Source organism: Marmota marmota, unplaced genomic scaffold (genome assembly GCF_001458135.2).
Source record: "Marmota marmota marmota unplaced genomic scaffold, marMar, whole genome shotgun sequence".
Classification (NCBI taxonomy): domain Eukaryota; kingdom Metazoa; phylum Chordata; class Mammalia; order Rodentia; family Sciuridae; genus Marmota; species Marmota marmota.
The window spans coordinates 1,892,625-1,918,404 of NW_026000000.1; the positions used below are offsets into that span (position 1 = coordinate 1,892,625).

Here is a 25,780-nt window from a genome sequence, read left to right on the forward strand (position 1 = left end):
TTTTTTTTTTTTTTTTTTTTTTTTAAAGAATCCCAAATAGACATTTTTTTGAGGTAGTTCTACCAAGACAGCTGGAGTCAAAGATAAGCAAGTGGCAGTCAGCTCAAGAATGGAAACTTTGAAGGGAAGGTTGAATTATTTCCTCTTGTCTGGAGGTCAACTGGAGAGTACACTTGAACCAGGCCAGTGACTCAATTTTGTAATTTTTTTCCATACAGTAATTTATAGTCCCACTTATATCACATGAAGTGTGAAGATAATAGTAATGCTGGAGGGAAAATAGAAATCTATAGCCAAAATAAAGCAGAAAGGGATGTTGGTAGCCAGGAAAAAAAGAAAACAAAACAAATAAATAAAAAATACCCATACACATGAACACATGCACAACAACAACAAAACGACTCTACCATTTCAAAAAAAAAAAAATATTTAGGACTCAGTTGTGTTTAACTAGAAAGCTTGGGTGGGCAGTATGGAGGATTGTGTGAAGACTGGGCTATTATTTAAAAGTTACAGTACTAGATTTTTACTTTCTATCATAATGAAAGTTTTAATTTCTATTTTTACTGACTGGTCCCCCAAAATACAAGTAGCTGATTACCTGAGCTTTCGAAATTTACAAAGCTCTGTTGCTTCAAAAATTGTTTTCAGTGGATTAAAGAAAATATTTGGATTGAATGGCCTATTACAAGAAATATGAACCCCTAGTTGATAAGTATTCATTAAATATTTTTCAAAAACTACATTAAGTGAGGATAATGGCATTAAATAGTTATAATTAAATTACTTCACTTTAAATTGCTTCTAAAATTTCTGCAAAAATACAATTATTTAATACTTTGTATGCCACATGACTAATGAACTAAGCAAAGATATACAGATAATTAGATTATCTTTTGCACAATCACTTATCTGTTTAGTCATTGTTTTGTAGTTAAATCTTCACAAATAAATAACATGTACCTTAGAAAATGTCTTCTTACAAATAAGCAAAGTAGAATGCAAATTCTTATTTATTTCAGGGGGGGAAATGTATGTTTTTAGCCAGGCTTCTTGATTCAGAAAAAGTAAAGATATATAGTAGGTATTCCCAGACTATTCAGAGAACAATGATGACATTTTAGAAAAGTGTAGAAAGAACCCAATGAAGTTTATTTCAATATATATATTTTTAATTTTTTGCATGCATTATTTTATAATTTTTGTTTTCTTTACACTTATAGTTTTCCAACTTTACATTAATTTTTCCTTAGTTAGAAAAGTAATAAGAATAAAATTAGAGAAAATGTATAATGAAGAAAATTAAGATGATATATAATTGTACATTTTTACTATTTAAAAAAGTCCATATTTTCCCAATTATTTCTATGCAATCACACACATATGTACAAATTTTAATAATATGTGCTTTGTTTAAAATCATGGCCTCACTCTTTATACTTGGTATTGTATCCAAAATATTTTTCTGTCATTGAATATTCTTCAAAAACATTATTTTAATGATTTTGTAATATTTCAACATGTGAATGCAACATAATTTAGATGTAATTAACATATAATTCCAACATGTGGATCAGAGCACAATCACCTCCTTCTGTGCTAGTAAAAATCTAGTTTGCTTTACAAGTATCTTTGAAGGTAGCAGTATTCAATTATATGGAAATAAAATTTCTCAGGTTGCATTCATACTATTTCTAAATATTTTATGCTTTTATGAGGTGAAGGTGAGGGATGTTTTCAACTATGGGCATATGAAAATACTTCCTTAGTCCATTTTTAAATGTGACTAATTTAATTTCAGTCAACTTACCCACATTTTTTGATATGGTTTGGATGCAGATTTTCATTCATTAGTCCCATTTTATCACTCTATATTCTTAACTCCAAGTTTTGTAAATATTTAGAAAGTTTTGGAAATTTCTCAGTGAAATGTTAATCCTTGTGGTTTTAGATGGAAAAGCATACTCAAATATTTACTACCTACCTAAATACAAGCAAATTCTCCTTCTTTATTTTTCAATTTCTTTGGGAGAAGGCAGGGGAATATTGATATAAACTGTCCTGCTCCCTATTCCTTCAAACTCAAAAACTCCAGAGCGATTTCAAGACTCTATTGGATCTTAAAAATGGCTCACACTGTGGTTTGTGGAAGGTTTGTGGTGATCTGTACATAGGGGAAGAAGGAGGATGTGCATGTACATACACAGTCATATCCACAGCATTGCTCACATTATCTGTCATTGGTAATAATGTTCAGAGGGTAATACAAATAGAACCAGATAATCATGTAAGAATTTTAAGAGCCTTCTGTTTCATGCTAACTTTTTGATATGGATTTTTTATGTTTTTAATATCATAACTTTTATTTCTTGTTCCACATAGTAATATCTAGAGTGGCTCATGCACAACAGTCCCTCAAAAGATATATTGAATTAATAATCAATTGATAGAATGAAAAAATGAGTGACTGTTAATTTTAATACTTGATTTGATTTAAAGAGTCATACTTGTATTTAGCAAAGTCACTGTGATGTCAGAATGCAGAACACATTGGAAAGAGAAGACAAGGGAAGCAGGTGATATATAATCACACACACAAAACACCAAAATATTTGCATACATGGGAATCTAAGGGGTTGTGATAAAAATGGCACAAGAAATATTTATTAAGAACATATTTAAGAGCTGGGGTTGTGGCTCACTGGTAGAGCGCTTGCCTTGTACATGTGGGACCCTGGGTTCGATCCTCAGCACCCCATAAAAATAGATAAATGAATAAAGGTATTGTGTCCAACTACAACTAAAAAATAAATATTAAAAAAGAAGATATTTACTTGTTGATAAGGCAGATATATAAAATTTGAGTTTGTAAACTTTTCCTTTTTAAAAAAATTTTTTTTGGTACCAGGGCTTAAACACTACCATAAGCACCCTGGGATGCTCAACCACTGAGTAAAAACCCCAGCCCTTTTTACATTTTATTTTTAGACAGAGTCTCGCAGAATTACTAGGGCCTCCCAAAATTGTCAAAGCTGGCTTTGAACTGGTGATTCTCCTGCCTCAGCCTCCCACACCTTGGGAATTACAATCATGTGGTACCATGGTGGTGATTTTTTTGCATTTTAAACTACCCATTTAATGAAGAATAATGACATCCTTAATTAGTTTAGATTTTGAGACCTCTATCTTATGCAGAATTCCAAAAAGGCACAGCAGACTTAATTTTATGTATTTGTGAATGACAGGGAAGAAATGTGTTATCAGAAAAGTGATATAGTTTAGGATTCCTCCCTTTTCTTTAAATATAAAATTTGTAGCTGTTAACTTCTTTGATTCTAGTGGTAAAAATGGTATGTTGCTAAGATAAAATTGGATTTTATTTTGGATAAACTATGATTGATGGTGGCTAACTGAAGGGCAAGCCAGGACTCTAGAACTGAAGAACATAGAAGCATAATCAGCCACAAACCTTACTTCCCTTCTTTGTTGACCTAGCAAATGTCTCCTTTTTATTCTAGCTTTTTCAGTTTAAGGATTATGAGAAAGAAATGAAGCAGAGGGAAATGAAAAGAGGAGAAACAGGATACGGGCAAAAGCTTAGGGTTTGTCTTATTAAAAAAAAAAGTAAGGAAAAAATAGCTCTTTCTTTCTTTTTTGTTACTAAGACAGGTTCCTCATTAATTATTCAATCAATTCAGATATCCAATATGCCCATTATGTATGGCTGTGCTACTCACTGGTATTCATTACTGAAAGCTTAAGACAGGGCATTTATTACAGAATAAAATATTAAAATAGGTATTTCTAATAAATAGTTTGTAGATCAATTGCCATATATTTGATCATAATTAAAATGCATCAGAATAGTTTCCTTAGGCAGCATGTTGGAATGCTGATTTTAGTCTACTTTTGCAGAATTGATAATTATTTATTTTCCATTTTATCTGGCTTGGACATTGTTTTTACACACTGGAATCCTTTTTGTATCAGAAACATCACCCTTGGACTAGTGACCAATGCCAATTTCTCAATAACGGGATAATGCGGGGCTGTTTCTAACAGTTGAGAGGAAATGTGTTCTTTATGGTATACTTTATATGATTTAAATGGCAAAATGTAGCATTTATGAATCATATGATAATTATCTTTTAAGTTACATTTTTTCACTGAATGTTAGCTTCTAATGCAAACAGTCCTTATTACATGATAAAACTTATTTTCCTTTTATAGCAGTAAGCAATTCACCCAACTGTCTCTAACTTTTAAAATAAGCTGGGCTCGATGGCACATGCCTGTAATCAAAAACCTTAGGTAAGCTGAGGCATAAAGATTGGGAGCTCAAAGCCAGCCTAGGCAACTTAGTGAGGCCCTGTCTCTAAATAAAATATAAAAAAGGGCTGGGGATGTGTCTCAGTGATTAAGCACCCTGTTTCAATCCCCAGTATCAAATAAAATAAAAACTTATATTGTAGTTTTAAACGAGGTGATTATTATTGCTAGTTTTATAAATAAGAATAATATATGATATACATTATTTATGGAAATGTCTATTATTTCAGAAGGAGTTTATATATATCTGCAGCTTTAATGTAATTGGTAATGTGTATGAAGTGTTTGTGAACTTGAACCATTGAATCCAGGCACGTATTGCACACTGTAATCCTAGTGACTCATAATTTATCTCAGACAGGCCAATGGCAAGTTCAAGGTCAGCTTCAGCAACTTAATAAGTAAGGCCCTTATCAACTTAGGGAACATGGTCTCAATTTTTTTTTTAATTTAATTAATTAAAAATCTTGGAAGGATAGCAGAGTGAATCAGACATTCTTACCCTATGTACATATATAACTATATGACCAGTGTGATTCTACATCAGGCACAACCACAAGAATGAGAAATTATACTCCATTATATATGATGTATCAAAGTGCATTCTATTATCATGTTTAACTAATTAAAACAAAAAAACAAAAACAAAAAGGCTGGTGATGTAGATTAGTGGTAAATTACCCTTGAGTTCAATCCCCAGTCCAAAAAAAAAAAAGGAAAAATAGCAGCGCACACAGTACTTTAGTGCACAGTACTTTAGCATTCATTATATCAATTAAAATAAAGACATTGTAACCAAAAGAAATAGTGGCGATTTTACATTATTATAACAAAAGCGTCATTATTGATATCCTCTGGATTTGGGGAATTAGGCATCCATTTAGGAATGATTTTTATTGTAAGTATGATAAGTGTTTATTTCTATGCATTTGTTTTTCTAATGAATAACCATTAATAAAAATGTTTTATTTCTTGTCTCCCAGGCAATATAGCTAAAGTATACATTGAGATTCAGGATGAAAATAATCATCCCCCAGTGTTTCAGAAAAGATTCTACATTGGAGGAGTATCTGAAGATGCAAGAATGTTTGCTTCTGTGCTCAGAGTAAAGGTATGAAAAAATATACTAAGATACAGCACTGAAGTGAAAGAAAAGGGTTCCAGTTCTGCAGATGAACTATATCCATGTGGTTTGCATTAATTATGTACTTATTCAAATTGTATAAACAAAAGCCTGAAGATTGCAGATATATGAGTTTAATTATTCAAAGTAAGGCACAGATTATTTATATGAGGTGACTATATAAGCAATTTTCTTTTTATTTTCACTAATAAGTGAGAAAAATTGTTTTATTTTTTATGATAAATAACATTAAAAAGTTTGTTTTCTTAGTATATTTTTATGCCTTTCATAGTTTTAATTCAGGATAACTTCAGATTCTCAAAATATAATTTCAAGTGGCAAGTACAAAATAACTGATTTCCACTTGAAGAAATAATTTTAAAATGTTCGATAATTTTGTTCTACAATAATTTTTTTAAATTTAAATGTTTGTTAAATTAATGTAGAAAATAACATTACTGATGTCAATAATTAACTGAAATTTAAAAAATCCTTCATATTTCAAAAATTATGCCTAACCTATTTAGAATTTTTAAATATAATATTTAAGACTAAAGTTGATGATATTTAATAGTTCTCTAATTTTATCAAAATGTTTAATGATAATTTAAAAGTTTGACAACACAAATAGTTGCAATAGTTTCATTACTAAGAAATGTATGTTAAAACATTGCATTTTATTGGGGAACAAATTTAAAGTCTATTCATTTTTATTCTCAATTACAGTTTTTTTTTTGGGGGGGGGAGTATCTTAATAGTCATTTTCATTGCTAAAAATACACCAACACAAAACCTAAATATCCCTGGTAAATTTAGCTTTTGTGTATCTATAGTTTTACTTTTTTTCCCTACTACTAGCAACACGATGAATATAGTTCTTTTTACAAGTAATTGTATCACGTATCAAACATCCTCATAAAGAAAAAGAAATGTCAACAAAGCAAAAAAGATGTGTGTTGTGCTCGTAAAATAGTTCTTCTGCAATGCCAATACTGGTACCTGATCTGAATCCCCAGTTTTAACTAAAAGCGTTTCACCTATTTGTCATCACATTATGTCCAACTTATAAATTAGAGTAACAACCATCTGTAGCCAATTCTTATCTTTTTTTTTTTGTTTTATTCCAATGAATAATTAATTAATTTGGTTCAATCATTTTGTTAACAAATATTTTTGAATGTTTAAAATGCGTTAAACACTGTTCTAGAGGTTAAATTCAGAACAATGAAAAAAACGCTCCCCCCTGAGCAATGCAAATAAACTGTGTAAGATACAAATAGATGAGTAAAATCGGAAACTATTTAATATAAAGTCATGTAGCAATAAATTCTAAGACAAGAACAAAATTTCAGAATGGTGCTGTTTTCAGCTAGAAAGTTTAAAAAGAGCTCTCTGCGGGGGGGAAAATTTAAATGATGATGTGAATAAAGGATAAGAGCAAGATTTGTGGAACCTGAGAGAAGGAACTGAATTCCAATGTAAAACCCCTATAGCCAGTAGGTGCTTAAGAGACCTTAAGACTGAGAAAGGCTGGGTGGAGATGAGATATATTCCTTGGGGCTAGAAGATGGAATTTCTTTTCTATTTATGTTGGAAAGAAAGTCTTTGAGTAACTTGGAACAATGGTATGACTTAATCCAATGTAAAGGGATTATCCTTGATACCTTGAGGTTGGGAGTTTGTAAAAAAACAAAAAACAAAACAAAACAAAACAAAACAAAAAAAAAAGTGCTTTTAGAGAGGAGTAAAAGTTGATCCCAATGCATTACTAGCCCAGATAAAGTGTTAGCATGGCTTTAACCATGAGTGGGGGCTGTGGAGATGTTGAGAAGGAAGTCAAAAGAACAAGGATTTCCTAACAGGTTCTACATAGTACCCAGGGAAAATCAAGAATGAGTCAGTTTTGGCTGGGGATGTGGATCAGTTGGTAGAGTGCTTGCTTCACATGCACAAGGCTGTGGGTCCAATCCCCAGTACCAAAAAAAAAAAAAAAAAAAAAAACTTAGCTTTTGTTCTAAAGAAGTCCTTGTCCTTCCCTCAGGTATTGTAATGACAGAAATCAAGAGTTCATTTGAGTAGACTTTATGTTTATAAAGTTTTTTCAATATGAAAGCAAAGATTTTGGCAAGAGTATTGCTGTTGCTGATCTAGAGTTAAGAAAGAAATTGTGGACTGAGATGCAATCATCTAGAAAATACTGTTTAACATTAAAATCCAAAGACTACACCCTGGAAATTTGACACTTAGAGATCAGAAAGAAGAGAAATTGCTCTATGAGGTAGTAGGTATACTTGGAAAATGCAAAGCACAGGAGCCATGTAATGAAAAAAATGATAAAAAGACAATGCTCAATTGTCAACTGGTACTGTGATTAGAAGATTCCAGTGTATTTTTACATCGCCACTTATTCTAATGGAAGAATATTATGGTGGAGAAAAGGAAAACAATAATTGAAGTGCTAAAATATTCCATTAAATTGTGAGTAGATGGCTATATTAAGAAAAATTACCAAGTGGTAGCATTAGTGCATTTTGTGATATTATAACAACATACCTGAGAATGGGAATCTTTATAATGAAAAGAGGTTTATTTAGCACACAGTTTGGGAGGCTGAAAGCCCAACAATGGGTGGCCTCATTTATTCATCTTGTGCAAGGGCCTTTTGACTACCTTACAACATGGTACATGTATGCAAGACAGCAGAAACAGCCAGGAAAGGTTGACAACCCATTCTTATGGGACTTAATCCAGTCCCAGGAGTCCTGACCCACTCCTGAAAAATCAAAAACAAAGCATTAATCCTTTCTGAGGCTGGTGCCCTCATGATGTAATCACCTTTCAATAGGCCTCATCTCCTAAGAATCCACCATGTTCTAGACGAATACATGGAAACCAGGCTTCCAGTTTATGAAAATTTAGGAAATAAAATATCCAAACCATAGCAGTGATGGCCTCTGCTTCATAGGAATTGGGATAAGGTGGTGAAGGAGATAGATTAATGTGAGAGAGAGATTGTGATGAAATAATTTAGTTAGAAGAGCACAGATTGCAGTCTGGATTCCAAGGAAAGAAATGGTTCAACACTGAAAGGACAAAAAAGTTTTCTTGAAAGTAAGACCAGCTCTAAAGGGAGGTTAAATTTTCTCAAAGTGAAGCTTATGTAAGGAGGACAGAGGAAACACAGAGGAATCACACGAGGAAACAAAGAACCAAAATAGAAGCCAGGTGCAGAGCGTTTTTGTGAAACAAGAACAGGAGGCAAGAGATTTAGAGGGGATGGGAGTAAAAAGTCTTTCATGATCAATATCATTTTCCATTCCTGCCTTTCAGCTCAAAGTCTGAAATCTTTTCCAGAATTCAATCGGGGTGAATGTGAATTAAGCAGTTCTTCTAATTCATACTTTGGTAAAATATGTTATTGAAAATAGCATGGAATCAAGGCCAGCTATGTTGTGGTTCTTGAACTAAAGATGATTTGAAAATGTGGAAGTAGCCCAGAATTGTGAAAGAGGCTTTTTTATACCATTTGCTTTGAACTAGTACAGTAATATTAGATTTCTTCCACCATGAATGGAAGCTAATTTTTTAGCCTGCCACAAAATTCAGAATGATAAAAGTTAAATTAAAAGAAAATATGCCATGAGTAAGAAAAGGAAGAGGAAATACTGCATAGAATAGGAATGACAAAGTTAAGTGAGGCTTTGAAATATCAATGAAGGAAGCTACACTAACTTACGATATTGATAGTGGGCTTAGGACTTTTTTTCAACATAGGCTATAGGAAAGTTAACACATTTAAATGAATTATCCAATATAAGTGCTTTCAAGGGAGCAAATCCAATATGTTAAAGGACTTATTAGAATTTTTTTAAGAAAACGTACTATAAGCCTACTGTGTGCTGAAAATATAGAGGCAAATAAAACAGAATGTGCCTCTGCCCTTGCAGAGTTAGTAAACAAGAGCCCTTTCCTCACAAAAAAAAGGGAAAAGAAAAAGAAAAAGCGCATATGCAATAATTAAATACGAATGGATAAAATACCTTATGTTGTTTAGTTGAGGTTCATACCACAGTGAGTGAGAAATAGGATCTTTACCTGGAATTTAAGTCAAGGTAAGTTTTAGAATATTGGTAACATCAGAATAATTTAGGTGAAGTGTCCCGGTTTTATGTTGTTAGAGTGTGGTAGACACACGTAGTTGACTGTTTCTCCTTCCTTTTATTTAACAGAAATCCAATTTTATGCATCTATCTATTATCCTTGGGGATCATATGTTTCAGAGGAGGTAAAACTTATTTTTGGAAAATTGGCTAGTTTGAGGCAGTTTTGATTCTTATTCTATTTTCCTTGTAAATGATGAACTTGGACATGAAGAGGTGACTCGTCTTTGAACAACTATTGAAAAATAAGGGAGGCCTCTGGAGTTTTCAGACAAAGACACTTTATACCAACATGAAGTCTCAGTTTTGGGCTCAACCATTTGAATGCTCATATCATTTTCAAGTAATTCTTGGATTGTGTTAGAAAGACACAGAATGAAAGGACCAATCCTGAAAGGTTGACATCTACTATGGTTTAATTCTTCAGTCTTTAATTCAAGAAGTCAACATCAGTTAAAAGTATACCCTTAACAAATAACTGGAATATTAAAAAGCAAGGACTAAAGCAGGCATTTGTATAAACATGTTCATAACAGTGTTATTCAAAAAGCTAAAATGCATGGTCTGGTATGTAGCTCAATGATAAAGTGCTTTCCTGGCACAACTGAGGCCCTGTGTTCAATCCCAAGCAGTGCCCCCTGACCCCCAACACTCCCCAAAAAAGCTAAGATGCTAAAAAGTGGAAACAGTTATTTTGTTTATCTATGGATGAATAAATAGCAACATGTAGTCTATATATACAACTGAATATTATTCAGCCTCAAAGAAAGTAAATTTGACATGTGCTAAGTGGTAGATAAACACTGAAGACATTATGCTAGGTGAAGTAGCCTAGACACAGAGGACAGGCATTATTAAGATTCCACTTACATACGGTTCTTAGAGTAGTAAAATTCAGAGTCAGAAAATACAGTGGTGGCTGCCAGGGGATAGAAGTCAGGAAGGGAGAAAATAAGGATCTACTGTCCAGTAGTTACAGGATCACAGTTTGTGAAGAATAAAAAAGTTCTGTATTTGGATGGTAATGATTTCTGCAATATGAGGAGATGCTTAATGATACAGAACTGAACACCTAAATGGCTAAAGTGTAAGTTGTGTTATATATATTTTTCTACACTGAAAAATATATCCTGAGGACAGGAGATATCACCTTTAGTGATAGAATATGAAAACGATTCTTTTTCAAGCTATTATTCTTAATTAGAATCCATTCCCTTTTACTTGATATGAATGCAGAACTTATATTAAGATGCAAAAGTAAAAGTGTGTATTAGTCAACTTATTTCTCCTGATTCTGTAACTGTGTTTTTGAACATTTTATACTGATGCACACCTTCAGCAGTATCAGTACTAGAAGCAATAGTTGCCAGTGATGCTCATTGTGGGGGGTCTACTGCCCCTTCTGAGTTAGCAGAGAAACACACAAGAATCTACAGGATCTTGTTTGTTCAAAAAGAAAGGGCTGGGAATGATTAAGTGCCCCTGAGTTCAATCCCCAGTAGCAAAAAGAAAAAAAAATGCAAAGAAGCAACATCTAGATATAGAAAATTTCAAAAATGCTACTGTACAGTCATTAATCAGTCATATTTGTCAAATATTGATCATTATTTTCTGTGCAAAATAGGGATGATTAAGCTAGGGCTTTGACCATTAACTTCTGTTTTGTATATTAATGGATGACTATTCTGTATATAATAACAATAACTGTCATTTATTTGCCATGATTGTTTTTCTGATAGCTGTGAAAAGCTATTTACTTATTTTAGTCATAAAATTCATTTTAATACATAAGTAAGATAAAGCAAGCAATAAATAAAATAAAATTTATTGAAATACAACAATTAAAATAAATGAAAATGTCTACCTAGGAGTGAGGTGCAAGTATTCCTTATTGTATCATTTAGGGGAAAAAAAGGAAGATAAGTAAAGTTTAATCAATTTTCTAATATCCCTCAACCAATCTCCAGTTGTCAGAATTCAAAATTAGATCAACCTTAGTTCAAGCTGGTTTCTTGTAACTTATACATTATATTGCTTCCCAGGAGAATTGAGAAGTAGAATCTTGGCACATAGTAATAGGTCGTGTTAATTTTCTTCAAAAAATTAAAAGGTAATTTTAATATATTAGCAAGCCTACTAATTGATTTTTAAGTTAAGGTAAGCTTTATTAATTGTGACCCTCTATTAAGATAATATGTTGTCAGCTTTTTTACTACTGTGACCAAAAGACCTGACAAAAACAATCTTAGAGGAGTAAAAGTTGATTTGTGGCTCACAGTTTCAAAGTTCTCCATCCATAGATGACCAAAAAGTTAGTGCCAAAGTTCTCCACTGTTTTGGACTGAAGGTGAGGCAGAATATCACAGCAAAAGAAGAAAAGCAGGTCATGGCAACAAGAAAGCAGAGAGAGCTCCACTCAACAGGGACAAAATGTATACCCCAAAGGCATGCTGCCAGTGACCTGTTATCTCCTCCAGCTACAACCTACTTGCCTACAGTTACTACCCAGTTAATCCATTCAAGTGGATTAATGCACTGATTAGGTTAAGGTTCTCATAACCCAGTCATTTCAGAATCATCATTGTCCTACACCTCATATCTAAACCACAACAGATAACAAGTAAGATCTGATTGTAAAAATATCTTTCAAATAAATAATTTTTTCATTTGTTGCATGTTGTTTAAACTTTAGCAACATCTTCACATGACACAAATACAGAAAAGATAAAGAATCATGAAGATTAATTTTAAAAAATCTCAATTATGAAGATATTTTCTAGAAGCTAAAGTAGTAAGAATCCCTTTGTCTATAAATCACAAATATGAAAAAACTCAGTGTCAGAAAAGAATGAATTACAGTGTGGATTTCATGTCTATTCAAACTAAAAAGATCTTGAACAATGCATTTGTGGATTATTAAAGGTGTCAGATTTAAGGAATTTATAGAGTAGAAGAAAGTATGTTGAAAAAGCAGTTTTCACATTCCAATTGTTTATTTTATTTTCTAAATAAGCAGAAAATGGTGATGAGGGATTTTAGCAGAATGATGCTGTTGATAGAAAAAAAGTCACATTGATGGTCAGAGGATGCAAATCTTCTCAGTGGCAAAGGGTATAGAGAAGTTCAAGTGTGGCAATGCAGACAGTAGGTACACTCTATCTAGACAGAGGAATGGGCTTCTGAGAGCCTGTGGTTTCCTGCTCTGTGCGTTTTCACCTGGGTCTGATGGAGAGCATTCCCTGTACCTTAGTAAGTGTTAGTGTGTGTTCCCCCAAGTAGCATCTCTTCAACTTACAGATGTGAACACTGCATCACAGGAACAGTAAGTCACCTTCCTAAATTTTACAGCTGGTCAGTAGAGAAGCCAGGATCTGCAGCCAATCACTTGAATTATTTTCTGTGTCTGCTCCTTTCTCTCTTTGAGGCGTTATATTCCACTCCACTAGACTGCAGATGTCTTCTCTCACTAACATTGCTTTAAGACCAGGTACCCATTAAAGTCTTTAGTTATTTCTGATTGTTTGCTTGTTTGTACGCTATTTATCATTAAAATGCCAAGTGCCCTAAGACAACCATTACACTTAATTCTGAAATCCTCATCAGCATGGGTTTCTCAGTACTTGTGGATCATGTCACTGTAAGCTAGTGGGTTATTTTAAAACGATTTCTAATTTTTTCCCTAGTTATGCACAAAACATATATATAAACAGTGCCAGTCTGAAATAAAAGTCTCACAAAATACTAATTGCAATTCACTTTTGTCATGTTTGAAGAAGCAATGAAGTATTCAAACCCCTCCCATTGTTTCAAGAGAGAGAGGTGTTTCCTAAAGAGATCTTAAGGTTGTATCCCTTCACATTTTGGCATAGCATCTGACTTTTCACGGTTTGTACTTTCAACAAAGTGAATGTATATAGGTAACTAATGGTACCTTGCTTTCTTGACTATTACCTTGTGATTGAATTACTGTGTGTGTGGTGCAGCAGTTAAAAACACATTATTTTATCATCACTTGTCTTTGTGCCTGTTTTCCCTACTAGAATTCAGATTTCATTTAGGTAGGTGTTATGCTTCTCCCTTCAAACTGACTTTTGTTTATGATTTTTTATTTGTTCATTCATTTTTACTTAAAGTCACTCCTTTTGATAAATTACTGGTTTTTGAGTTAGCAAAATATACTTTACATAACATGTTTTGAAGCAAAATTACAGCACAAAGAGTAACATTGCCCTTGACCTTCCTGGTATTTCACTTCTTATTAAAAATGAGGAATTTAGATTTGCTAATATTTTTGTCTTTATGAAAGAAAGTCCCATCCCTTCTTTCTATCACCCTATTTTTGTGAATGGAAATGTTTACTCGATGCCATTATATATTGGATATTTGTAAATAGGTTTTGATTTTTACAGGAGCTCAAGATATGGGCTTGCCCTGAGTCTCAGAGGAGACTTTATAGTTGAAATTTGGGCAACCCTCTAACTGTTGAGACTATGGGAAATTTTGGAAATGAACTAAATGTACTTTGCATTGTAAGATGGTCACAAGCTTTTGGGGACCAGGATGGAATGTTATGGTTTGGATATGAGATGTCCCCAAAAACTCATATGTGAGACAATGCAAGAAAGAGGCAAAATAGAGACAAAATAATTGAGTTATGAGAGCCTTAACCCAATCAGTGGAATAATCTCCCGATGGGATTAATTGAGTGGTAATTGAAGGCAGGTAAGCTGTGTACAGAAGAGGTGGAGAATTTGGGGTATAGCTTTGGCCTGATCATCATGTGAGATACTACCCCTCACTGCACTCTTCAGTCATGATTTCTGCTTCAACTCAATCCCTGAGGAACGGAGCTAGCTGTCTATGGACTGTGACCTCTGAAATCTTGAGCCCCAAAATAAGCTTTTCCTCCTCTACAGTTGTTATGGTCGGGTCTTCAAATCACAGTAGTGAAAAAGCTGACTAAAACATGGCCATAGACCATATTGTAGTTGATAATATTTCTATTGGTTTATGTACTAAATTCTCCAAAGAAAATAGTTGGTACATTCACCAGTTTTAGAAGATGAGTGCAATGCCAGTGATAGCATACTGAATTTCTCCTTGCTTTCCTTTAAACATTCTTCCTTTATTTTCTATCATCTTTCTCTCTATGTGGATCGTGTTAAATCTTATTTATTTTAGAAACAAAATAAATCTTACTTATTTCAGAATACTATGAGGTATACATGAACAGTTCATTTACAAAAATCTATTCTGTTTCTCCACTGTATTCTTTAAAAGAACATTGTTCTCGTTAGTCATTATGTTGTATAACAGATCACTTTAACTTATTCCTGCTATATAACTTAAATATTGCATTGCTTTTGGTAGTTCAGGCATTCTAAGTCTGTATTTTGCCTATGTACAAGATAAGAACCATGAAAAACCAACACCACTTTCTCATGCATAGCATTTTTCCTTAATGGTCTGAACAAGTAAAACATTATAGCTATGTTGCTTTTAATACAAGAGGACAGAACCAAGTCTGTTAACATTGTGGACAGAAAAGGAGTCTACAATAAAATAATTCTGCATGTGTATTTTACTCTTTTCTTTTTCTCTCACACTCCTCTCTACACAAGTCAATCATCTTATTGTCCACAGAAGGGGAATCTAAAACCATCATTCATTTCACAGAAACTTAATTTGTGCATGTTGGTTTGAAAGTGGTTTAACTCAGAATGGCCTTTGTTTTCATTCTCTCACATAGAAATGAAACTAATTTTCCCAGTCTATGCTTGTCTGAAAAATGAAGAAAGCTTGGATATTTGAAAGTAAAGGAAAAGTGGCTCTTATAACTGGAAAATTTCTAAAAAGTAGAGAGTTTGAAAGCCTTTTATGACTCTTCAGCCACTGAACATGATATGTGAAGAGAAAGGAGTTCATCCAGTGAACAGCCAAGTCAATTAGCTTCCCAGCCTCATGGGCAGCTTGTCTGTTTCTGAGTGCATGTGGGTGAGATGAGAAATTTATTCAATGTCTGCATATTGTTCAGATGATTAAATGTGTAACAACCCAGGGGAGGGGGATGGGATGTTATTTTTTGAGTTAAACTTGGCTTTCTTTTAGGAGATTTTATGTTACAGTGCAATGATAATTGTGTGCTCTCCTAGCTTATGTTTCAAGAACACATCCTCCATCATCTCACACAGATCCATCAGGAATTTCAACACTTTATTCCCCCTTTTAAAATCTCAGATTTTTTCTGAACCTGAAGACTTCACTATAAGACACAATTCTATGTGTGATTCTGATGAAGTATATCTTTTATATGAAAATGTCTAATTATTTTTCAAACCTCCATTTAACTTTGTGTCATACTGACCCTGCATAGGTGACCTATAACACCAATCTTAGTAAAAATTAGAAAATTGAGCTTTGACTGTAAGTTTTCATTCATACTTCTCTAAATAAGTCTTAATTTGAATCGTCTATTAATATCTCCAATAAAATGGGTAAAGTATAAAAGTTCCTTAAAATGTGTTTTGAAGAAAATTTAGTTCCAAATAAGTTCTAAGGAATAATGATTTTCCATAGCAGTTCTAATTAATTTACCTAGTGAAATTCAGCAGGCCTGGGGAGAGATTTTATACATAAGGATAATATAATTTGCATTCGTTAGTTCATTAGTCACTATAGAGCTGAAAATTGCACACCTTTTACAATTTTTTTTAAATGGGCAAAAAAAAAAAAGTCTGGATTCACAAAATTGCAATCTTATGAAGAGTAATAATAAAATCTAAACTAGAATTCCCATCAAATAAATATTGAAATTTTATGTGGTGGCTACAATAGTTTTGGTAAACATATTTCTATATTTTGTGGTGTATCATTTTATTCCCAGATTTTTTTCCCCTTCTAGACATACATGGTCTTTCAGGATCCCAGTAATCTAAAAAAAGTCAAAAGTTAATAAGGTTTATAGTAATTTGAAACCTTTAGTACTATACAAAGTTCATAGACCCCAAAACATGCTGTAGGCAAATATCAAAGAAAATATTTTGATGTAAACTTTATATTAGGAAATAACATGCATATATAGATTTGCACAAATACTACATGCACAATTCAGTAAATCTTTATAGTAAACACCCCAGTATAACCAGTACTCAAAGAAGCAGCATAATCAGTTTCTGTGCCTAGTGTCTACCCCCACCCACAGATAACAATTATTCTGCCTCCTAGCACCTTAGATTTTTTTTCTGTTTGGACTTAGAAAATGTGTATTTTTGTCTGATTTTGTTTGATTGCCTTGTATCTATGAGATTTTATTCATTTGTTTGTGAGATCCATCCATGTGATTACATGTAACAATATTTATTTATTTTAATTGCTCTCTAGGATGTCACTGTACAAATATATATTACAGTTAATGTATCCTAAGTACTGCTGTCAGTCATTTAGGTTGGTTTAGGAGTTTTGATATTATAAATATTATTTCTATGAATCTATTGGTACATGTCTTTTTAATTTTTTTAAATTGTTGATTGACTTTTTATTTATTTATATGTGGTACTAAGAATTGAAATCAGTGACTCATGCATACTAAATATGTGCTGTACCACTGAACCATATTGGTACATGTCTTTTAAGAAATACACACACACACACACACACACAAACACATGCATGCACGTTAATTTATGTTGGGTAAATACTTAGAGCAAAATTTTTGGTAAGAGGGTATGCATATGTTAAGACATAAGAGATAATGTCAAATAGTTTTCCAAAATCTTATACCACATCCCTTAGCAATATCTGAATGCACCAGTTATTCAAAAATTTGGTATTGTATTTTTGGTTTTAACCATTCCAATGAACATTTAGTGGTTTCTTTTACCAATTCCTAGCAGCTAATAAGGTCTAATGCCTCTTCGTGTATTTTACCAGTATTTGTATCTTCTATATACAATGCTCATTTCAGTCTCATTCCAGATTTTTCTTGGAATGGCTGTTGATTAGTTTTCTCATTACGTTGTTAGACTTCTTTATAAACTCTGAATTGGAGATCTTTGCCTCATAGATGTATTGCATATATCTTCTCCCAGCATATGAGCTTGTATTTTCACTCTATTTTTTCATAAAGAAAAATTGATAAGACAGTTTTTTCTTCATGTTGGACAATTTTGTGTCCTGTTTAAAAATGCTTTGACTAACAGACAAGTATGAATATATTTCCCTATGCTTATTTCTTAGCATTTTATTTCATCTTTTATCTTTAGATTTATAATCCATATAGAGATTCTTTTGGGGCTTGAAGGGAGGTAGAAGCATTAAGTGTTTAAACAAGTTTTCCATTTCAATATTGAATGGGCCCAGCTACATTTTCTGCAGAGACCATCTTTTCTCCACTGTACTCATTGGTTCCCTGAGTTTTGAATCAGATGAGCATGGATGGAGACTTGTTTGTGGACATTTTATTCTGTTTCATTGATCGATTTGTTTATCCTTACCTTATATTATCTGGATGCTTTTAAAATATCTGATAGTATATGTCTCCTGCTTTTATTTTTGGCTATAGGATTGTGTTGGCTTATTTTGGTCCTATATGTTCATTATCATATAAAGCTATAATCAACTGATCAATTTTCACAGGTTAAAATATATATGTTAGAATCTAACTGAATAAACAGATCCAATTGGAGAGAACGGTGCTGAACAATATTGAATAGTCAGATAAATTTCTGTCTGAATTTATGTAATCCAGCTAAATGTTATTGTTTCATAAGAAAAAACTACAAGGGGTGGGTTGAATGCAGTTTGGGGTAGAGAAAAGAATGGGTTTTTAATGTTTATTCTTTTATTTTCTTCAACTCTTATATAGTAAATTCTGAATGCCTATTTCAGATTTCAGCATATCTGAAATTAGGACTGTTGGCTTTCTCTCTCTCTCTATCTCTCTCTCTCTCTCTCTCTCTCTCTTGAATTTGATTTCTCTTTTGATTTTTGAAGATCCTGTGTTCTCTTTTTAACTTTCCTTTATAAACCCAAAGGAATTCTGAGAAGAAATTTGGGGTCCTCTGATAGGACAATAATACAGTATAGTGGGAACAAAGATAAGTCAGGCTCAAGAGACACAATTTTAAAATTTAAATAAAAATTTAAAATTGTGTAAAAGGTTTAAAATTCAGAAAAGACAAAAACAAGATTATTCAACTTTTTAGTGATATAAAGTACAGCTTTATAGAAGATATAACAATAGAATTTTATAAATCAGGAGACTTTTTTTTTAATTTGCATGGTTTACCCCATTTCCTTTTAATTATTGTCCTTTGTTTAGTTAATATTAAGGATATCTGATTTTAATCCTTGGAGAAATTAAGCCACAGTATCTCTTGTGATTTCTAGCAAGAAAGCAAGTGTTAAGACAATAAAGCACTATAATTTGTGGCAGTGGTTGATAGATGCCTATAATTAGAAAGTAGATTGGATCTAGAAGATGAGGGCTGCGAGGGGGAAGGAGAGTCAGTATGAAAAAAGATATGGCTTTACTCCAGTTCTTGGGTTCAGAATCCAGGATTGTAAACATGCAGACTTAAAAATTATTTAATGATGTACACAGATCAGAAACAGACCCATAAATTATTGCAAGATGGATGAGCACAGACAGAGGCCTTACGATATTTTATGGTGTAGCATATTGATGAAGAATTCAAACTGGGTGGGAAGACCCAGGGAAAGGGAACTGTGAATCTGGGAATAGGTGAGTGGGAGGATTTATGCATTCAGCTGAGATCATGTATTAGGGAAGGATAAACAGTGTGCTTTCCAGATCCAAGAAGCCCTGGCTGAGTTGGGAACACACCCACTGGAGGGATAAATAGTATGTGAAAAGGGCCAGACCAGGTTTTACTAAAACAATCTCTATAGAAGGAGGTGTCTTTGTGGGTTTAGAATTATGGCTTAGAGATAAGATCAGAGTATGGGATGACTGTTTCTTAGGTCAGAGATGGCGGAATAAAGGCACACCAGTGGGCCAGCAATAAAAATTATTTTTTACTCCAAGACATGAAGTCATGGTAGGGATTAATAAGGAAACTTTTTTTCATTTATGTCAATTTTGATTAAAGTTTAATCAACTATTAAGAATATGCTAAACCACAAAATCATGAAAAACAAGGTAGATGAATTAAAAACATAAAGAACATAAAAATAATGTTTTGATATTCAAGTCCATAACTTCCCTGCAAGTCTAAATAGGAAGACAATTTGGACTTTTATCCTTTTAACATGAATAGGTTTTATAAACTTAGAAAGTTTATTCATTTTTGTAAGCATCAGGTCTGCAAAGTGATCATGATGTTATCTAATGAAGTTCTTGTGAATATAAAAGGAAAAAAAATGTATATTCTGAGCATAGAGCCTGGCTGCCTGAAGCCTCTCAATTAATGTTCACAGTCATTAATAGCTATTATAACAGAGCAGTTCTTTTTACCTATAATACTAATCTTATATTCTAAATTTAGCACACACAGAGCATAAAAGTTATTAAAAACACAATTCTATTAAATGCTCAGGTACTTTATCATTGTCCTTGAAAACAAATAGTGGGCCTATCTTTCTAGAGTTCTCTGTAAGCATCCACATGTACTGTTAATTTTTTTTTATCTTAAAGGGATAACAATGAATAATTATAATCTGAAAATTAACATAAAAACATTTTTATCCAGTGTGTCATGATTAGGTGACTTTATCTTTGAGATGCACGTTAATGTACTATTTTCACTAAAATAACATTCATTAAGGGAGAATCAATACAACATTTCCAAATGTTTTATATTTTCTATAAATGTTTGCTCCTTTTATATGAACAATGATGAGATTTGAATTTATAAGATTTATATGTTTCAAATGACTAGCATTATTATCTTAGCTACATGTTATAAAGTATTTATGTATAGATTTTTTTAATAGTTATCCATAGCCTAATAGTTTTCATTCAGGAAGCCATGGTAAATTTAAGTAAAAAAAATATTTCCATATGTATTAGGTATAAAGTTCTAAAATAAAATTGAATAGAATAGCTGAGAACACTTTTCATCTTCAGGTAGAATTTTATTAATATAGCAAAGAAGAGTTTTTCTTTTATTAAATTTTTAAAATTTTTAACAATTTCAATTTGTTATATATGACAACAGAATGCATTACAATTCACATTACACACATAGAGCACAATTTTTCATATCTCTGGTTGTACACCAAATAGAGTCACATCCTTCATGTCTTCATACATGTATTTAGGGTAATGATGACCATTGCATTATATCGCCCTTCCTACCCTTATGCCCCCTCCCTTCCCCTCCCTCCCCTTTTCCCTTTTGCCCTGTCTAGAGTTCATTTAATCCTCCCACCCCACCCCACCCCAAGCATATATGATTTCGCATCCTTAAATCAGAGAAATCATTCAGCATTTGGTTTTTTGAGATTGGCTAATTTCACTTAGCATTACATTCTCCAGCTCCATCCATTTACCTGCAAATGCATGGTTTTATTCTCTTTTAATGCTGAATAATATTCCATTATGTATATATACCACGTTTTTCATAGAAGAGTTTTTAAAAGAATGTTTAAAATAAGGGCACGTTAGAGATTTTTGTCTCTGTTCACATCATACCATAGAATACCATAAAATTGAAGGAGATTATTTTATAGTAATTAATGTTTATCTGATAAGTGGAAAAATATGTTAAAGTTCTTTAAAGTAAAATTAAAAAATTAAAAAGACATTAAAATTTGTTAAATACTTTTTTAATGAGAAAGGAGCTAAATCCATATAAAAATAATCCTAGACTAGAAAAATCCACCAATTTAGGAATGTTTATCGAGATTTCTTAAATCTTCCCTCATATATATATATATATATATGGTCCAAACTGCCCATTTTCAAAGTGAAAGTATTAATAGAAAGTTCTTAACAGCAGAAAATAGTCTTTCATGATTATAAAATGAATTATCTATTAAAAATTGAGAAATGAAATAGTCCTTTCTCTGGCATTAATGAATCATGGCATAACATAATCTTTTCTGGAACACCCTGAGCATATTAATGGTATGTAATGCTATGATTATAACCATGAAAATGAGGTATATCTAATGAGAAAAGAAAAAGAACACAATGAAAATCTGTATCTCATATTGATAGAAGCCTGATTAGCATTAAATGAAATTAAAACATTGAATTTTCTTTCCATATGCCATTCAATGTAAGCAGCATTACTCATAGGGATATAAGCAGCTCCATTTCCTGCCAGTGTTTGTGTTCTGTTTTGTGTTTTAAAAAGACATGTAGAGATGAATCTATTTGTTTTAATTCCTCCTGGACTCTGATAATATCTATATGGTAATGGAAATTGAGCAATATTAGATTGCAGTTTTTAATGGAATCTCTATCAATTTAGTGCAGATGTCTTCTCTCTCTGAAACAAGAACTTGGTAATAATCTTTAGCCCACCATACATTCCTGTCAATACAATTAGGTTATTAGCAAACCATGGGTGAACCCTGGAGTCAGAATTATATATTCTGCTCACCAGCAGTTTGAGGTCACTGAGTGGTTCAGAAATGGCATCATGAGGAATGGTTATGGAGTTAAAAAATTAAATGATGCCCTATTAAGAAGTATTTAGACCAGTAGAGACCACTAAGTATACTCAGATTTCTTATGTTTTCCCAGATCTTCCTCACATAGAATCTTCTGTCCCTAATTGCTTTTCATCACTGATGTTCAACCTGCATTCGGTCACCTTAGTTGTTGTCAGGGCCAGGCCCTGAAGATTGGACTAAAGAATTGTTTGAATTAGAGCAGATTGGACAGACAATTAGGTTGAAAACAAGTTGACCAATGCTTCTTTTGACCCAAATCAAAACATTGAAACTTTTTTTTAAAAAAGTACCCATTTTATTTCTAATGTAATGTAGAAGTTATCTTCTAACTATAGTAATTTTTGCATTCTCTGGGTTGGTTTTAAAACTGTTTGTTTTTATGTGTCCATTGAAAAATATATCTCTTTTGGACTTCATGCAACATGTGTTTGCAGAGAACCTGAGGCAAACCATTCACAGAGGCCCTGATTCTGCATCAGGATTTCCTATGTATCAGAGGGACTCCATGAATAAGATCTATTGAATAGCAGGCCTCCACACAAGTGTAACAACAATAACCAAAAAATTTAACAAAATTCCAATAAGATGACAGAAAGTTATGCTTTTCAAAAATTATTTTTCTTGATTATAATATTTTTTTACTACTCTTTCTGTTGTGTGTTGGTTGACTTAGAAAAGTGTTGAAGTGAAATTCTTAATAGTTTGTTAATGACCAAAAATAGCAGGCTGCAAAGTATTCAGGTTGTCTGATTCTGGATTATAAAAAGAAGACATGTATACATATGCATGCTATGTATATGTAGATGCATGAAAGATGTATAAAAGCCCAAATATCATATGTTAACAATGTCTCTACATTGACAAAATTGTAGAGTTTATAATATACCTTAGCTCATTGCATTTTATGGTATTACTGAGGAAATAATAAAAGGCTACATGTTAGATACATTGTAAAACAGTGTTGGTTATTTAAAATTTTACAACATTTCATCTTCACAAGTAATGTAGAACAAAAAGAATTAGATGTACATGATTTAGGATTATTCATATTCCAAAATATTTTATAGTGATGAAAATTACCCTTACTTATATTGTTAGTTGTGCTTTAAAATATAACTGATGTATTTGTACTATGTGTGTTTAAAATTAAAAAAAAAACACTCAAATTCTGTGAAGCAATTGCAACAATTGCAAAATGTACTGTTACATAATCTAAAGATAGAAAGTGAAAATAAAACTAATCTTTAAAAAGAGTTAATGTTTAAAAGATATCTTCTTGGAAAGCTGGGAATGGAACCACCATTTGACCCAGCTATTCCCCTTCTCGGTCTATTCCCTAAAGACCTAAAAAGAGCATACTACAGGGACACTGCTACTTCGATGTTCATAGCAGCACAATTCACAATAGCAAGACTGTGGAACCAACCTAGATGCCCTTCAATAGACGAATGGATAAAAAAAAAAATGTGGCATTTATACACAATTGAGTATTACTCTGCATTAAAAAATGACAAAATCATAGAATTTGCAGGGAAATGGATGGCATTAGAGCAGATTATGCTAAGTGAAGCTAGCCAATCCCTAAAAAACAAATGCCAAATGTCTTCTTTGATATAAGGAGAGTAACTGGGAACAGAGTAGGGAGGAAGAGCATGAGAAGAAGATTAACATTAAACAGGGATGAGAGGTGGGAGGGAAAGGGAGAGAGAAGGGAAATTGCATGGAAATGGAAGGAGACCCTCGGGGTTATACAAAATTACATACAAGAGGAAGTGAGGGGAAAGGAAAAAAAAAAAAAACAAGGGGGGGAAATGAATTACAGTAGATGGGGTAGAGAGAGAAGAGGGGAGGGGAAGGGAGGGGAGGGGGGATAGTAGAGGATAGGAAAGGCAGCAGAATACAACAGACACTAGTATGGCAATATGTAAATCAGTGGATGTGTAACTCATGTGATTCTGCAATCTGTATACGGGGTAAAAATGGGAGTTCATAACCCACTTGAATCAAAGTGTGAAATATGATATATCAAGAACTATGTAATGTTTTGAACAACCAACAATAAAAATTAAAAAAAAATAAAAAATAAAAGATATCTTTATTTCTGAAACATATCAGGTAGTCTACTTTAAATTTAAATTTTAAATTTTAAATAGCTTTTCCTATCAGTCTAGAAAACTGGTGATAGAAAAAATGCAAAACGAAAAAATTAGGAATAATTAAAATAAAAAAAACACAGTTTCAAGCTTGCTTAACAATTTTTTTGTTCTTAAAATATTAAATAATTTTATCCTTAAGTCAAATGATTATATTGTTTAATATACTAAAGTAATCCTTGTGTATTGTGAGTTCTGGGCTCTTGGGTTATATCTATGATATCTATTTTAAAATGTGTACTATTAACTGTGAAGTATGTATTATATGTACAAACAAAACATTTATTTGATTTGCATTTCTAAATATTACAGAAGTTTCTTGATAAAACTTTTCAAAATTAGAAATTTGATGCCTGATAAATCAGCATCATATTGCAATTAGTAGCACAATAAAGTTTTCCTATGTAGGTACTTTTGCTTTACTGCTGCTAAATAATATGTCATTCATTAAGACTACATTAATAAATATACTTTCTTATTAGCTTATTTACACATTCAATAATCATTTCCTAATTACCTTTTGTTTGAAATCTTCTAACCAGTGAGACTGATGAGATACAAAAATGAAGCAGAAAATTTTACTGTCCAAAAATTTGCAGCCAACTGCCCAAACTAAATAGTGGCCTGTGTTTTTCAATGTATACTAGGTGACCGGAAATAAAGTCTTCATGGAGATATCAATGCCATAGTAAACACAATAACCAATCTTAATTGAGATGACTTATTTCAGCATTATAACATCTGAGTGCACACTGCTACCTGATTGATTCTGCTTGCAATATTTCCCCATTTTACAGATTAGGAAATAAGCCCTGGAGAGTTATTTGCCCAAATTTGTATGACTATTAATTCATAGAAATGAGCACACATCTGTCAAATTTCAATATTAATATTTAAAGCACTTTGATTTTCATCTATAGACATTTAAGTCAATTAATATTTAACGATTTACTGGACAAAATACTAGAGTCAAAAACATGAAAAGAAAAAAATCTGATATATAATAAATACATAATTTTAAAATGTTATGGAAAATGTTGTAGTAAGAATTATGTACAAAAAAAATACCACTTGAAACATGAAAGTGGGGGCAGCCTTCAGTGAAACCTTCAAGTGGTTATTTGAGCTGAGGTTTGATTGCTTTATTCAACACTGTATATATTTTCTTTGTGTGTATGTGTGTGTGTGTGTTTACTCCATATTATATCCAGGAGCAAACATCTTTTGGCCTGGTACACAAGGGATATTTCATTATAAAATTTATAGAAGATTCAACAGTAGAAGAAACTGTGTGTTCAAGGATTGGAAATTTAAAAGAAAATAGATTGTTAGAAAAAGTATAATAAATCATGTAGTTTTGGAGAAATATGTAT

At 32.4% G+C, this 25,780-nt stretch overlaps 1 protein-coding gene across 12 annotated transcripts in view; it reads left to right on the forward strand.

Annotated features, from left to right (window-relative positions):
• Pcdh15 (protocadherin related 15) overlaps positions 1-25,780 on the forward strand; it is a 1,628,869-nt gene that overhangs the window by 1,532,162 nt on the left and 70,927 nt on the right. For all 12 annotated transcript variants that reach the window (XM_048807407.1, XM_048807408.1, XM_048807415.1 and 9 more), the window contains one exon: positions 5,313-5,440. In XM_048807407.1, the coding sequence (XP_048663364.1) occupies positions 5,313-5,440 (128 nt within the window). The remainder of the gene's footprint in view (positions 1-5,312; positions 5,441-25,780) is intronic.